The sequence below is a fragment of the Opisthocomus hoazin genome, chromosome 11 (assembly GCF_030867145.1).
Source record: "Opisthocomus hoazin isolate bOpiHoa1 chromosome 11, bOpiHoa1.hap1, whole genome shotgun sequence".
Lineage (NCBI taxonomy): Eukaryota > Metazoa > Chordata > Aves > Opisthocomiformes > Opisthocomidae > Opisthocomus > Opisthocomus hoazin.
The window spans coordinates 13,632,314-13,649,172 of record NC_134424.1 but is presented as its reverse complement, the minus strand read 5'-3'; the positions used below and the strand labels follow the sequence as shown (position 1 = coordinate 13,649,172).

At 50.4% G+C, this 16,859-nt stretch overlaps 1 protein-coding gene across 1 annotated transcript; it reads left to right on the top strand.

Moving 5' to 3' along the window:
• Positions 1–15,353: 15,353 nt before the first annotated feature.
• Positions 15,354–16,022, top strand: DNAJB8 (DnaJ heat shock protein family (Hsp40) member B8). Its single transcript, XM_009935113.1, has one exon. The coding sequence runs from the start codon at positions 15,354–15,356 to the stop codon at positions 16,020–16,022; it is 669 nt and encodes a 222-aa protein (XP_009933415.1).
• The last annotated feature ends 837 nt before the right edge of the window (positions 16,023–16,859 follow it).

The window sequence follows — 16,859 nt, the reverse complement described above, 5'->3', positions numbered from 1 at the left end:
ACAGTTACTCCATTACTATAATGCACTGGGTCCATTTAACCGGCTGGCTCGGAGGAGTGCTCATAAGGCAGTAGTGACATCTATGTGAAATGAACGGCATAAACGGCAAACTCCGAGGAGATAGCAGTGAATTTACACTCCTCACTCTGCAGTGAATATTAATGCACCGTGAGCTGCCAGAGAGGGTTTTCTTGGGGGGGCTGTTTTCCCCTCCTCTTTCTCAAGCCCCCATCAGCACTGCCCCTGCCTCTGCGGGGCTAAGAGAGTCTCCCCCTCAGGGATCAGATCCAAGGACCTTTCCTCTCCCCTCAGCCACAAACTAAACCACAGGTCCAGTTTCTCAGTAGCAAGGTGGAGTGAGAACTAAAACCACAGCAGCCACATCGCTTCACTTCCTCCCGGCCTCTTCGCCCCTGTGTAAACACCAGCCAGTAAAGACAAAAGCTGGAGAGCAAAATATTCAGGTTCTCACGAGGGATGTTGCCCTTTTCCTCTATTTCCCCCCACCCCCCGCCCAAAAAATTGGGGGAAGCGACCTGTGTTTGAAAGCGTCAGACTCTGGCCCAAGCGCTGACAGCCCAGCGAAGTGTGTGATGTGACCCGAAAGCGTTGCCGTCAGGAGGGGCTCTTTGCAAAAGCTGTTGACTCCTGTGTTAACTCAGTCCTGCCCTGAAGTCTGTAGCCATGATACTGCACAGGTACCCATAGAAAAACCTACATCGAGGGGCACAGAACGACCCTTGACTACTCCAAGGCCAATGGTGGTCACTAGAGGGGTAAGAAGGGTAGGGGATGGGGTTTTACAGTATTCTGGGGTTTGCGCAACACCAGTAGGGATGGGGCTGGTGAGGCAATCTGGACCAGCTTGCTGTGAAAAAGCACAGCCAGAGGTAACAGGAGGTAAGGGCTGTGCTCCCCTGATTTCAACCCATCCTCTGTGTTTGGGAGCTCCCCAAGCTCTGAGCGTGGGCTGGGCAATTGGTATCTCTGGTTTCTTGCTCTGAAATAGCCACCTGTGATACCACGTGGGTGCATTTACCTGCTCCGTCCCTTGCAACCTCCTTCGTGCAGGAAAACAGGCAGGGAGGCTTCATGAAGCAGCTGATAAAGGGCTCTGAGATGAGGAGGGTGTTAAGGAGATGCAAACATGATGAGAGCTGGCTGCCAGGAAGTGACTTGTGACTGTCCCATGGTCCTGCCTGAGCAGTAAAAGGACTCTCCAGGCAATAGGAAATACAAACACCTCCATCCCCCTCCCCTCACCAATCTCCTAATCAGTCAAGGAGATAAAAAGGGGCCTGCAAACAAATGCTCAGGCTGCCTCCTACCCACCATGCCGATCTGAGAATGTGGAGACCCTGCTCCAGTCAAAATCCTCTTGGTTACCACTGCATCCCCCTTGGCTAGAAAACGGCTCTGTCATCTTCATACGAACCCAGTTCCCATACAAACAGGCAACCTCCTTCCTTCCTTGCCACCGCTTATTCCCTCTGTCTCCTATCCTCCCCCCTCTCCCTGCTCACCCCAAACTGTATCAAATGCATCAAAGCCCAAGTAAATTATGTTCCCTTTGACCTGCTGGCAGCAAGTTCAGCCACAGTACATTAAAAGAGCAGAGGCTGAGGTTTCACGGTCAGTGAAGGAATAGCTGGAGGAGGAACTGCAGGCCTCATCGCTGCATTGCTTTTGCCTTTAAAAGTGACATTTTCAGCCAAGTTCAGTGGCACTCAAGGCTGATGTTTGGGGCTGAGCCCAAACGGGAAAGTGGGGTCCGTTGTGAAGGCAGGAGGTGATTTCTGAGCAGCCCCTGCAGCCGCCTGTCTGTCCCAGCTGGGTGGTCTGATCCAGCACTGCGGTTGCCATCGCCTCCAGCTAACCATCTCTGGAGATCACGGGCTGGAGGGAGGTCGCGGGGCCCGCGGGAGGCAGCAAGGGTGAGACAGCGGGGCTGGCTGAATCTCTGCAAACCCCTGTGCGGGTGCATGCTCTCCCGCTGGGGTCCGCAGCCCACACCAGGCTGGTCACAACCACCTGAAACACTCCCCGCCCTGACTGGTTTCCCTAGGCACAGTCTGCACTTTGAGTTCGTTACGCTACGCGTGCCATCTGGGCAACTTCACATGGTTTTGGGTTTGGCTGCAAACGATGCCCGTATCTTTGCTGATGACGGCCGCATAGGCTGTGGCTTGCTGTGGGGAGGAGACCTGGAGCTGGCAAGGTTCAGCAGTCACAGAGATGCTTTGGGGGAACGTTGTAGGCTCAAGCTGGATAAGCCCACCAGTGGTCTCAGTTTCCTGCCAGTTGTCCCTGATGTTTGTGATGCGATGCAGAGGGTGTGCAGGACCAGTGCAAGCCTTAGCAGCAGCAACCTCAGCACCCCATGTACAGGGACCCACGCCGAGAAAGGAAACAAAACTGGAGAAAGTGCTTTCAGCATCTTTGCCTCACACACTGACTCCAAACAGGGTGATGGACATAAAATGACGGTAGAACACTCTGTTGTCCTGACAGGAATGGACGTGTACAGGGACCGGCTGTCATCTCAGCGCTGAGGCAGTTCATGCTCTCGTGTCTTGGCTGCGGGGCTGTTTCTGCTGTGGCTCTGGGCGTCGTGCAGAGTTTGGAGCACCCTCCTCTGAAATTTCTGCGACGGCCATGCCAATCCCCAAAGAGGCGGCATCGAATCTGGAGTCTGTGAAGCCATTGCCAGCAAAATAAATATTCGGGAATATTTTTAGCCTGCTCTTGTTCAGAGAGAATTTCTTTGTGTCCTTCTGAGGAGCTTGCCGGATCTTTCATCGGTTTGTTTTTCTCATTAGCCGGCATAAGCTTTGTTCTTATTTAATAAAGATTAGGATCTGCTGCCTCCAGCCCTCTCTTTTTGCTCCTCCATCAGGCCCGTGGGGGCTCAGGCTGCAGTGACATGTTTGATGTTGGGCTGCGGAAGCTGAAATTCGGGACAGAAGCTGGCCAGGGTCTTGCATTCACTTCCCCAAAAAAGCCCCATCCCACGTCGCTTCGCCCTGTCCCAGAGAGCTGCCCCGCAGGGGGACAGGGGAAGGGGATGGCACAGAGCAATTCGAAACCACTGCCTGGATCATCCAGAGGTTTCCAGGCTCAGCTGGCTTGAAGCATTGCAAAGGTCTTGGTCTGAGCCACCAACTGGCAGCGCGGGGGAAAACGGATGGCTGATAGAGGTAAGCGTAGCCCATGCATAAGCCTAATAAAATAGGACACGTGTCATCAATGGGAGAACAGCTTCTTCCAGCTTTAGAAGTCATAGAGATGTAACAGATCTCCCATCCCTTTATGTATCATTGTTCTCCTAGCTAGCCAGAAAAATAAAAGAACTGCCTTCCTTGAACTGAGTTGTTCCTCAGGAAGAAACAGGTTTAAAACCAGAACAGGTATGAACCAGAATGCATTTTATGAACTCCCAGAAGGCGGCAGTGGGGCCTTCTGAGCTCTGAAAGCCTGATCTTTGATGACAGCCCCCACCGCCACGTGCTGCAGTGGTATGAGCATCACCGTGTCCAGCCGGGACGGAAGACGCTGGGTGCCAGCCTGGCCGGCTGCAGAGCGCTGCGGGCACAGGACCTGGTGCCACATCCCTGGGACAGGGATGGCGAGGGGCTGAGGGGGGCTGAGCTGTGCCTGCGATGAACACAAGACTTGTGTCCCAAGTCAAGAGCTCGTGTGTGCTTGCTCACTTATTCTCTCTACTGCCGACTGCATGAATCAGCCCGGCCATTGCTTTGCACCTAGATTTAGCCATCCCTGGAGCAAGAGTATATTTACCTTATATGAAATCCTGGGGTTATTTACTGGTGGTAACATATATAATTAGGTATATACAGATCCAGTGCTATTAACATCATTGTATGTTAATGAACTTCTTCTTTCATAAAGATTTTTATTTAAAAAAAAATAAAAATCTTTGAACACTCACACTTGGTAAGAAGGCTCCCATCTCTAGCAGGAGAGCCTATTTTGCATATGTGTAACTTTGAAGGGGATGAATAACTTCATGGCCAATAACATTTATAGCTTTGCCTTGCACAGGGAGATAAGGGCAGAGGAACGCAGGGCTCCGGGGCAGGAGCTGTTTGCCGAGAGGGGCCGGGAAGGAATCCAGTCCCCACCCTGCCAGAGCCTTACCTGCACCCAGGTGCACACCAGCCGCGGCGCCTATCCCCGCTGGCCGAGCACCAGCCACGGCGTGAGGCTGGATACCAAACCTCCTAGCTCACTCCGGCATAGCTGGAAGGGGAGGAGGAAGGGAGGACAGGGGAGGAACAGCAGGGAAGGCAAATTTTAGAAATACTTTTTGAACAGTCACAGTTGTAAATGAACTCACCCTCACCATGTTTGTGTCACTTGTGTTTGCTGCCTGGGGCTATGCGAGAGCACAAGTTTTCCTGGCACGACTGCGCTTGGAAAATCAGCTTCCAGTCCATATATGATAGTATTCATGGAAACCACAATTCTAATTTACATGCACTGATTTCCCTGCCAGCAACCGTGCTGCCGTCCAACCCAGGGATAAAAATGCCGGCCTGTGACTTCCCTGCCCAATCACGACCAACCGATGCACTTCAAAACTCAAATATTTTCCAGGGAATGTTTGCAACCCACAGTTTAAAAAAAGAAAATCTTCCCCAAACTCACGCGGTGGCTTAGCATCATGACTTCATTCAGGAAGGTTTCCTTGTAGGTATTTCCCCCACAAACAAAAAACAAACTAACCCTTGAGAAGTAAATCTTTCAGATACACAATTTCTTAAATATTGTTCATTCAGAATTCCTCCCTGGTTTTCTCAAGTGCTTTACACCATGCTATGGAGATGTACTCACAGGTCACCAATGCACAGGGAGGAACCTGGCCCTTTTAAACCCCTTCTGCCCTGGCCAAACCCAGGGAGAGGTTCTCCTTCCTCTCCCCATGCTGAGCTTGGCGCAGGGACCTGCTTCCTCCGCTCCAGCCGCCGCCGTGCTCGGTGCAATGGAGCAAAGGTTGGGGAGGTGGAGAGCGAGCCCTTGATAAAGATAAAATCTATTTCTAATGTCTATAAAAACCAAACCCAAATTCCCAGTTACTTCAACGTGAGCTGTGGAGATAGGGTAATGGAGAATGGAGTTATTTATTAATAGAAGGGCATTTCAATAGAGATTGGAGGAGGTGATACAGACCAAATGGAGGCATTTACAGAAATAATGCTCAGGAGGTTTTACCCAGCTTGGGCAGGGGTCTCAACACTGTATCCTGGGGACGGTTATCCCCCTTTCCCCAAAAATGGTGTTTCTGGGGAGCTGCATGCTCACAGAGCCCTGCCATCACTCAGTGCATTTGCCCCGGATCTCATTTCCACCTGAAAGCAGAGCCAGAAGGACAAATGCAGAGAGGAGAGATCTGTCTGGGCGTCCTGTTCTCACTGGATTTTCTGGAAAGCAGTGTGACGCTGATACCCTCTCCCGAGCTCAGACCCTCCCACCCCACGCCCAGTCCAGGGCAGAGGGGAGCCACAGCCCGCTCCGGCGTGCTCCCTGCCTTCACTTTGAGGCCATGGTTTTAAACCTCCAAGGCCAGAAGCCTTAAAAATTGCTTGAGACCCTACTGCGATTCCTACCACCACCTCTTGCAAAGCACAAAATTCGCCTCCCTAAATTCCTCACCGACTGCTTTTTAAGACACACCTCTGCCCTTGCTTGGCAAGCAAACAGCGCTGAAATTCTCACCTGCCTCTCCCCTGCAGCCCCTTCCGGAGGGGCTCATTAGCCATGCAAATAAAAAATGCTCCGAGAGCCCGATGTCCGATTCCCCCCCTGTACCGGCAAGGAGTGACAATTCATGGGGGTCTTCAGGGAGCGGGGATGGAGGGAGGGAGGAGTGCGGCGCAGCGTGGCTGCGTATGGCAATCAAGCTTTCCCACCGCCATCCGTCCCTGGGGAGCATCCCCGCTCCTGTTGTGGGGAAGCAGCGGCGTCTCTCCCTCCACCTTGTTAATCCCCTTTCACTTGGCTCCCCCTCCGACCCCCTGGGAGCCCTGGGAAAGAAGCGCCCAGCCCTCGCTGCCCCTTCGCCCCTCTGCCTCGCTGCGAAGCGGGGAGGGGAGGCGGGAGAAGGGGCAACGTGCCTTTCCCTAATTGATTTTGGGGAAAAAGGCAGACAGCCACTGCACCGTCAAATTAAATAGTTCCCGAGCTGTTTGCAGTTATGAACCACGTAAGATTAGTGGTCACTGTGTTTTGGTGCTAGGGACTGTCGGGGGGAAGGTTTTATAAGCTTTTTTTGGTTTTGGAGCCCTCCTTAAAAACACAGATGAAAATAAAGGAGAAAAGGCCCCCGGCTGCCAGCGCTGCCCCTGGGGCTGGCTCCTGCGGCAGCAGCGGGGAATGAAATGGCTGGTTTGGCCCCTCTGACATTATCTGCCCCACACTGAACCAAGCGGGCGCTTTGCTGTGGCTCTGCCCGGGCTGTCTCCTCCTGGTAAGAGCTGGCCAGGTCCCCAGGGTCACCCTGCTGCCTTTGCTGCTGAAGCGCGGCAGCAACACCAGCTCCCGCATCCCTGCCGAGGTGTGAAGCCGGGTAGCCGGATACGCTGGGTATCACCTCCAGAGATGCTTGGCCCCTTTTGTCCCCTCTTACCCTCCCTCCTCTGAGAGGGAAAGCGGGCTGAAGGCTTTGAAAGCCCTGGGTGCGGCTCATGGGGCTCAGATCCCTGATTAGATGGGAACGCCTGCTGCAACTTGATAACGCGGCAGCGTCTGACGGGGAGGCTCCGGCAGCGCTCCCCGAGTCAAGCAGCACCTATTGTTTCAGGAGATATTACCCTGCACACATGCCTACATCTGGATATCGATAAGCGTGCCTGTTTATGCATAAACACAGTACAACATGCAGCCACATACCTCTGCATTCCTCCTCCCCTCCCTCCTTTCTCCCCTCTTATTCCTTTATCTCCTTTTCATCTGCCATTGCCTGTTAAATGTTCTCTCTGCTCTTCATTCAGAAACGAGTCCTGGGAAAGGGTAGTTGTGGTGGGTCACACAAATGGGGTGCTGAGGAATGGCAAACATTTTGGGTGAATTTGCAAAGTTTCTGAGGGTCTGGGTGGAGGGAAGCAAGCGAAGGCAGTGTCATCAGACCAAAACACTGCCAAATAGACTTCAGCCGGGACAGCAGAATGCAGCATGGTTTGGCCAATATATGCAGCGTGTTCCTGAGTCTGCTCAGGCAGGACCACCGCCTCCGGGCATGCACCCTGAGCCTCATCTGCCCAGCCACACACACAGACTGCTGTCAACCTGCACACCCAGCCCTACACTCGCACACACGCTTGTGGCATCAACGCCACATTTACTGCAAGTCAGATCAAAAAAGCAAAATGGCTAGAAAGTGGTTTTTACTGGGATTAAAAAATATTTTAAAAAATATATCCTCCTCCTTCCCTTTAGTTCATTTGGTAAAAGACGGTTTGCAGTATCAGCAAGCGCCAGCTGTACCCAACTCACCCCTCAGCACCTACGCTGCCCCAAGGGACCCGTGCCACGTCCGAGCCAAAACGCTGCTGAAACTGTCTTCTCCAAGCTTGGACCCTGGGAGAGGGGAAACCTCGAGCAATGCCTCCTGGGGGGCCTGACCCAGTTTCTGCAGAGAAACATGGCAGGAGCTCGGGGACTTGGCTTTGCTGAGAGAGGCCGACATGCATTTTTGCAAGCACAGGCGTCAGTGCCCACGCTGGACTCCAAAAGCAAATCCTGGCACCCAAAGGAGTGCTCGGCACGGACTTACAGGTGCCACTGCAGCTGGGGCCTGTGCACAGGGCCCTGCAGCAGCAGGGCTCTGCTTTCCAAAATGTAGGCTGGGGCTTACCCCGAGCCAGCCAAAGGACAGCTGGCCCCAAGTGCTGACCCCCAGGTGCTTGTGCAAGGATGGGGAGCCATGAGGTCTGCAGCAACCACCCGCTGAGCCCACCCCTCTCCATGCTTACTGTGTGCTGGGGGCTTGATCCACTTGACTGGGGAGAAAAGCCTCCTACGGCATCCTCTGGTGTCCCCCCAGGATTTGTCCCCAGCTTTCCTTGCTCAGACAGTGTCATAAGCTCTGGTCCCAGCAGGACAGTGGGCTGGCACTGGATGCTACTGGAATGGGATGGAGAAATCCTAGGAGCAGGCTAGTTTCCAGCTCTCCATCTTCCTAGGAAAAGAGGAAGAAGCACATAATGCCAAAGGCACTTACAGCCAAGCAATTTATTTAAGGAACTTTGTCCTGGACAAACTCTGTGACAGCCATGACCCAGCTGTAGACGCCTCATCACAGCTCACCCCAGAAACAGCTTGGCACAGTAACCACCCCTCCAAAAAGCTCTCCTCAGCCCTCTGCTCACAGGGGTCACCCAGCTCCAGGGTGGGGGCACAAGTGGCATAAGTGGGAAAACCGGGGGAGGGACTTGTACATTGGTTGAAAGCTTCATCATTCACAGTCTGGCAGTCTCCACCACAGCTCAGAGGCAACGCTGCTTCGACTGACTCCGTGTGTGTGACCACTTCACCCAGGCAGTTCATGCTGCCCACACACAAGAACATGGGTAAGAACATAGAGCTCCTTTACAAGCACCAAACAAGGACACTTGGACCCCTGGTAAACGCAAACAGCTCCCCAGCTAGGGGGGACTGTCCCTCCTCCCAGAGGATGCAACATCATCTTCAAGACCCCCACTTGCTCGCTTACTGGAGTTAGATATGGAAAAATACTACTCCAGCACTACCACTGCTTTCTGGGATGAAGCAGTGGCAGTGAGTCCATGCCTGTACACAAGCAGCAAACCCACAGTGTGCACAGAAAGGACGGCATCCCTGGCCAGTGTGTATCTGTGTTTCCAAGTACCCAGGCACACACACGCACATGCAGCATCTCGGGAGCCAGGGTAGGGCAGAAGGGCTCTTTGGAAAGTGTGGGTTTGAGCAATGGGAGCAAGGGCAACTCGTGAGGCCAAGGCAGCATGGCTGCACCGCACACAAGCTCTCTGGAATGGGGCTATATACTGAATTTATGAGCTCTTGAGTCATCACATTTACAATTTATATCCTCCAGTCTTTTAAACTCTGCAATAAACTCGGACTAAACCTTTGCTAAGGCAGTGCAGAAATTTCACTGTTCCTGGAGCCCCATGTACAAGGTGCCCATAGGCAGGACCAGAACATGCTTCCTGACGTCTTCGATGTGTGGTGTCTTCTCCAGTTGCCCACTCCCAGTAAAGTAACTGATCAGTCCCCCGCCTGCTACCTTGATTGTCCGGGCCCCCTTCTTGGCTGTAGGTATAACAGACTAGCAAATACTGGGGGACAAACACAGACAGTGGTCCCCTAGAATCCCTCCTACCTTCTAGAGAAAGGGGGTGCTTCTTTTAATCAGGGGGATTCAGGTCTGTGTGAACATCACCAGGACCCTTATGTAAGTTCTGTACCACTTTGGACTTCCCCCTTCCCCTGCAAACCAGCCCCACTGGTGTATTTTTACCCACCTAGAGTTGCTTTACCTCAGAAGTCCACATCAGAAGAACCATCTCCAAAAGGTTTCGTGCTGGAGCTGTGGCTCTCAACAGGAACAGGTCTCCAAAGCAGGCACCTCCTTCGCAAACTGAGACCTAAAATTGAGATGAAATTAACACTGATAAACCTACTAACAGAGGCAGGCCCTCCCTGCTTGGATGAACCCCATGCTTTCAGAAGAGGGTGGCATCATTTCTGCAGAATGCTCAAATGGCCTCAAATAACACACTGAACTGTCAGGCACAAACCCAAGCGATGGTGTGAGCCAGCACTGAAATAATGAGAAGCTGATCTACAGCTTTTCCCCTCTGGTTTATTAAATGAATGCTCCACATACCACTTCCCACTGACTGGAGACACAGAGAAAATCCCAGGACAGCAACTCATCATCCTTTCTTCCCCTGAGAAGATTCAAGGCTGTGGCTATGTATGGATGTTGTGAAGTGATAAAGTTGCTGCGGCTTCGTGAGTTACCACGCATCAGCTGAACCATGCCATCTGACCGCACGCGCGCTTCCGGCTCCCTGCAACTGGGTGGTAAAACATGTTTGCTCACGATGGGGCTGGAGCAGGTACACCGTCGGCGGGCTCCAGATAAGCGTGCTATGCTGATAAGCAGTGCCTCATTAAGCCCCAGGACTCAACGGCTTGCAACGCAATCCTTGGCCCAGAAGGCCCTCCTCTTCTCAAGTTGTAGCCCTCAGTCATGGAACTGGCAACGGGAAACCACTCTGGGAAAGCGGTCAGTATTAAATTAATTCCTGCACGTAGCATGGAGAGAAAGGAGAGTCAGGGTCCATGCCAAAGGGGAGGAAAGTAGAAGGAGTGGCCAACGGTGTTGCTGAGTACAGCCTCAGCATAGCCATGCCTGGACAAGAGCAGTGCAGATGACACATAAAGCTGACCTCGGAAATGAAACCAAACTACTCTGAATTCTACTGGGGTCAGAGTCCACGGACACAAGTTACAGCACCACTTGGGATTTCCAAGACTGGAGCAAAGCCTTGCCCTAGGCGTGGAGCACGATCTAACATAAAAACATGTCAGGCTTACCCTTGACTCCATCAAGAAGGACCAGGCCTCCTCTTTGGCTTCATACCTCAAAAAAGACTGGTTTCATGAGGTTCCTGCCCCTCACCACCACCCAGAAGCTGGTAGTCTTCTTGCCTGAACCTTGGTTTAGCCTCAAGCCCCAACGTGAGGCTCAGAAAAGCTGGGTACAGATCCAGGTCTCTGGATCCTCCTTTGTCTCTGTCTCCCAGCCTCTCAGGGTCCCTCCCAGCCAGCACTCCCCAGAGCCACCCCATCATCCATCCCATAGCCAACCCCCGTGCTGAGCCTGACACAGGATCAATGCGCAGGACACACCGACCCTCCCTCCTGCCCACGGCAGTGGGAATCCGTGTCACTTAAGCCTTACCAGCTGAACATTCACAGCTGCAAAAATGGCAGGCAAAGTCCTGGCCTCACAAAAGGAAACTCTGGACACCCACCCCCTCTCTCCTCTGGTCCACCCAGACGCTTGCAGTGGCAGCTACACCTGTTTAGGACAGGTTCTCCTCATCAAGACATTACACTTGTATTTTAAGAGGTGAGGATGCATTCTTTGGGGCAATTTTTCTATTTTATTTTTCAGTCATCTTCTCAAGTCAGGCAGGTTCCTCTGTTGCCCCCCCAGCAGGAGTTTAGCCTGATGCACCCATCCCCAGCTGTGCTCCCTGGGGAGCACAGCTCCGGGGGTGAGCGCAGCGTCTCCTCTGATGGGGCTGCCCTGGGGGGAGGCATCTGATGACAGTTTGACTGGTGGAGCGAAGCACGATTTGTGTTTGTTTGGATAGTCAAAGGACTTGGAACAAATGTCTCTGACTTATGTTGGCTTAGATAAAAGGACCTCAGCCTTGTCACAGGATCAATGGGGCTGGTGAGAAACCACTCGTGTAGACCCCCTCTCCCCTCAGACCGTTTTAAAACAGAACATAATAACAACAACAATAATGAGAATTATTTAGGTTGGAAAAGACCTTTAAGATCATCGAGTCCAACTGTAAACCAAACACTGCCAAGTCCACCACTAAACCGTGTCCCTAAGTGCTGCATCGACGTGTCTTTTAAATACCTCCATGGATGGTGACTCAACCACTTCCCTGGGCTGTCCATTCCACTGCTTGATAGCTCTTTCAGTGAAGAAATTTTTCCCAATATCCACTATAATAATAATAATAATAATAATAATAATAATAACAACAACAACAACAACAACAACAACAATAGAAGAAAGTTATAACAACTCAGAGACACTCACTCCTTTCTGGACCAGGGCACACTGGGGTGCCAAAGGCAAGGCCAGGGATTGGGACTGCAAGTTTGGGGTCACCTGTGGTCTGGGTGACCAAAAGCTTGGGACATTTTGCTGCTTGATGCCTTGTGTTTTGCTTCCCATCCTGACCTGCCTGACTACTTCTGCCGTTGCAGACCCGATGCCTGGCTGGGAAGGAAGTGCAGGCTGGACATGGTGGTGCCTGGAGTGGAGGACCGGGGGAACAGGGACCGCTACGTCCGCATCCATCTGGCATACTGAAGCAGCGAATGAAGAAAAAGGAAGGAGGGGCTGAGTAGAAGAGAAAATCCCAAAGATCCTCGGATAATAAGCACCATTAAGGTTAGTCTGTCTCATGATTGTTTCTTATTAAAAAGAGACTGTACTTTATCTGTGCAGGATATGCTGTTTGGATGAGGGAATTAGCAGAGTGACTGCCTCCATATCATCTAATTAGCAAAAATGTTGATAAGCAGATACAATCACATATGATTAGGATCCTTTTAAAAAGCCACTCCATTAATTAAATAGACAGAAAGGCCGCCTCCAGCCCTCGCGTGCCGCTGATTAGAATACAAATATTTACACTAATCTCACCTCCATCAGCCATGGGACACTTTTGAGTATTTTTAGTGACATCAGATTACTATTGATTTTCATCCTCAATGTCAGACCATTTTGTTAGTATCTGAAAGTGCTCCCTTCAGTTTCGGATGCTTTAAATCATGTTAAGGGTTTATCTTAATGACGCTGCTGATAACCACTGTTCAGGTCACTCGTACTTTCTCTTCAAAGAACACAGTCTGGGCTGGTTTTTATTGTTTGTACTTGAGATTTAAGATACGAAAAACATTTCTCATTTCAAAGCCTTGGTTTCTAGGGATGGGGCTGCCAGGCTAGTTTGGGTCTAGTTACTTGATGTGTGCATGTCTCTCTCATTTCCCTTTCTCCCTGCCTCTCCTCAACCCTTTCTTTTTTTCCTTGAAAACGCTTTTGGCTCACAGCAGTGGCCTCTCTTGAATGGCTGCTAATCTCTGACGCCTGCTGCAGGCAGACGACAGACAGGCAGTCAGCGTCCCCTGTTCGGGGGATGACAGGAGAAAAACACTCCCTACTTTTCAGATGGGTAGGATGCACTAAATCCAAGGCAGATAACCCGGTGCGCCAGCGAGTCTGAGATGGGCACTCATCATCAAAAGCAACTACAGGAGGAGATGCTTTGCAAAGACACAGCACAAGGCAGAGTCACTTCCTTCCTTCCGTACACATCCTCACTCCTTGCAGTAAATAACTGGCCTGGGACCCTCCAACAGGCTTTTCTGACATCCCATTTTCCCTTCTGGGTAACAGAGAGCAGGAACAGCAATTGCTCTTGAAATTTCTGCCAAGCATCTGCAAACGGACACACCAGCAGTAGCTAGGAGCTGTTGGCACCATTCAGTGGCTTGTGGATGGTAAGTCTGGATCACCCTCAAGTCCAATGCACAATCCTAAAAAAACACTAGCCCAAATAAACGAGTTCCCTTGGTGAAGATTTCAAGCAAAGCACTACAGTGTGAGCGAGCCATGAAGCCTTAGCTTTCCCCTCAGTACAGAAGAGGGTTTTGGGAGTGCCCTCCAAGTCCAAATGGGCAGCAGCAGCTTGCTCCTGGGCCTAGATTAACTTTTCCCATTGCTACAGTACAAACAACACCCAGCAGATAAATAATTCACGTGGCACAATAACCCTGCCTTTAAGAAGACCACCTCTGTGCAAAAGGAGGCAAACCCCAAGATCTCCCCAATGATGTGAGTCCACAGGACCATGAGCTCCTTCGCTGCTTTGCACTTCCTTCAGCTCCACCCTCCAGACCAGCACTGCTCTACTTTATGGCAACTTTTGCTGCCAGAATATGACAAGTATCTCCATACTACTGACCCATCACTGACCAGTGAGAAAACCAGCAAAACATAGCCCCTCCCCAACACGTCAGCTCAATCACCTTCCTTCCTTCCTCTGTCACCTTGCTTCTACAGGCTGAAATGGTTGCCCCTTGGCTTCACGGCCCCATACGTATGATGTATCTTAGGACAGCAGCCAGCTCATATGCTGTGCATATGCTCTTTGGTCTGGCCGGCTCCTGACTGCTTCCCAAAATGTGGGATAATGGAAACGAGGGCAGTGATCTGCAACACATACTGCCATTAGTAGGTGTTTACAACACTGTGTTACAGACAGATGAGTTCTCATTACTGGCACTTCCTTGGAGACCTCTTCCATGCAACGCTTCCCTGTAGGAATATTGCTTTTCCCACAGAACGGCAAATCCAGGGAACAGAAACAGATGCAGGATAACCTCGGACTGGATCATCAAAGTTCAGCTTCTCAGGCTGAACTTGTCTGTGTTGAGTTCAAGGGGCTTCCCTGTTGTATATACATACACCTTAGGACAGATTTCCAAAAAAGAATGTAGAAAAGAGGCCAAGGTTGTTAATGAGTTTCATTTTGGGCAGTTATTTTGGTACCAACATGAGAGCTAAGCTCTGCTGGAAGTGTTAGGTTTGGCTGTAAGTTCAGAAGCGATCCTGATGGTCATCTGATTGCAATTTTAGGAAAAGGGCCCACTCTGGGTTTAAAAATGGCCACATGAGGGGGTTCCAATGATTCGTTACCTTCACAATGAAGGATGTGCAATGTATTTTGAGTTTAAATTTGGCTAATGCCACCTTCCAACTGTTTTGCCCGGGAGTCTGAAGATCCCTGTGCCATTGTATTTCTGTTCCCATTCAGGTTCTTACAGACTATGATGAAGCTGGCATTGAACCTCCTGTTAATACCAAGACACTTTCCCTGAGTATGTCACTCCAGAGCATATTTTCCAAGTCCTTAATGACAAATTCTGGCTCTTCCCTGAGCCTTCTCCGATTCATCAACACTTTTCCCAAACTGCGGATAGCCAAACTGCGAACAGCTTTCCCATAGCTGCTGCTACAGGGTAATATGACCTCACTGCACCACACTTCTCTGGACTGTACGTGAAACCACACTGAGTTTCTGAGAATCCCACCTTTGGGTGGGTACAGGCAAAAAATAATCCGATAAAGTCATATGTCAGTGCTGTGACATCGCAGCTATATTGGGCAATTACAATGTCATATGTATGATCTACATTTAAAAACATCAGGCCAGTCACAATCAATTCCGTTCTAGAATGAAGTCAGGTCAACTGAGCAATGATTGGCTGAGCCCCCTCTGAGGTCACAATCTCATTGTTTGCAAACAACAATCTTAAAAAGAGAGGACATCGTCAAGCAGCACTGTGTGACCTTGTGATGCAAACGGATGGAGCATATCAGAGGATAAACTGAGGATCTACCCACCCCTGAGGAGCACAGCAGTACTAGGTGTCCAGAAGTCTTTGCACGTTGGTCATTCCTGGACTTCACATCCTTGGTGGGAGAGAGGTACCAGACACCTTCCAAACAGCCCCATCTTTCCTTTGAGATGGTGGATTATTACAAAGTCCTTGGATTGAAGAAAAGTGCCTGCCAGGATGATATTAAGAAATGCTACCACAAACTGGCACTAAAATGGCATCCTGATAAGAATCCCAGGAACAAGGAGGAAGCTGAAGAGAAATTCAAAGCAGTCACTGAGGCATACAAGGTTTTGTCTGACCCTCAGAAACGATTGCTCTATGACATGTCTGTTAAGGAGAGCAGATCCCACACAAGAAGTAGTGCCACGGTGGGTCATAACAGCTTCTTTGATTCCACTTATGTGTTCCACAATGTTGAGGAGATCCTTAGGGAAGTCTTTGGAGGAATGGATCCCTTTGAATATGTTTTCTGGGACCCCTTTGACAACCTCAGAAACATTGGGGAAAACTTGCACTGGACAAGTAGAAGAGAAAGAAGCTCCAGCCTGTTTTCTGACTTTACGGAGTCATTTATGCCGTGGAATTCATTCAGCTTCAGCGAGCAGTCCACCTTTGCTAAGGACACAGCTGAGCCACACAGCATCAGATCAGTGTTAACCACTGCCAAAGTGATCAATGGCAAGAGGATCATCATCAGGAAAATCATTGAGAACGGGCAGGAGAGAACAGAAGTGGAAGAAGACGGTCAGCTGAGGTCTGTGACAATAAACGGAAAAGACCACCTGAAATTATGATGTCCCCCAGCACAAGCATTAACTGCAAGCTGCGAGACATGCCCTCATTGCTCAACGGACGGTATCTACTACAAGCAGTATTAATAAATGCTGAGTTCATGACACAATCGATGCAGGCCTCTCAATGTCTGGGAACAAATACTTCACAGGTAAAGATATGGAATTGTGTTAAACTAAGGAGTGGGACTCTACTAATCCTGTGTAAGGTGATAGATAGTGCTTGTTCGGTAAATAGGTATAGTAGACACATGTGAAAGCAACCTTGCTGGTTTGCCAAAGAAACCAAGTTGATTCATACAGCAAGAGGAGACAGGCTGGCTGATGGACAGGTAAGAGAGCTCTATGACAAGCTATAAGTCCTCTTCCCACTCCTCGAAATGCCAATCTTGAAGTCTGCTAGCTGGGAGAAGAAAGACTTGTGTGACCCTCATATACAACCCTGAGGCTGAGTGAAGAATATCCTGCCTCTGGCGTACAAGATGCATATTCATTGGAAAAAAGTTTTTGTACACAGGCAAGAAGGTGTGGGAGGTTCAGTGGGTCATGCAGAGCCTAAAGGAGAGGGACTGGCATAGGAAAAACCAAAAGGAAGAAAAAGTCATTCCTTAGACTGTAGAAGAACATTGGAGCTTTTTTGAGATTGGTCTGCAAATCGTGACCAGAAACCCTGTGTAGCTGTTTGATGGAAGCACTGTGTAGCTCAGAGGCTGAAAGTGAGCAGGGAGAAGGTGAATTTGGCTCTGGGACTGGGACAACTGATGGTCCCTTTCTGCTTGGAGGCATTCAAACAAAAAGAGCTAAATTCAAACCATGAGCAAACAGATTCCAGGGGGCTTC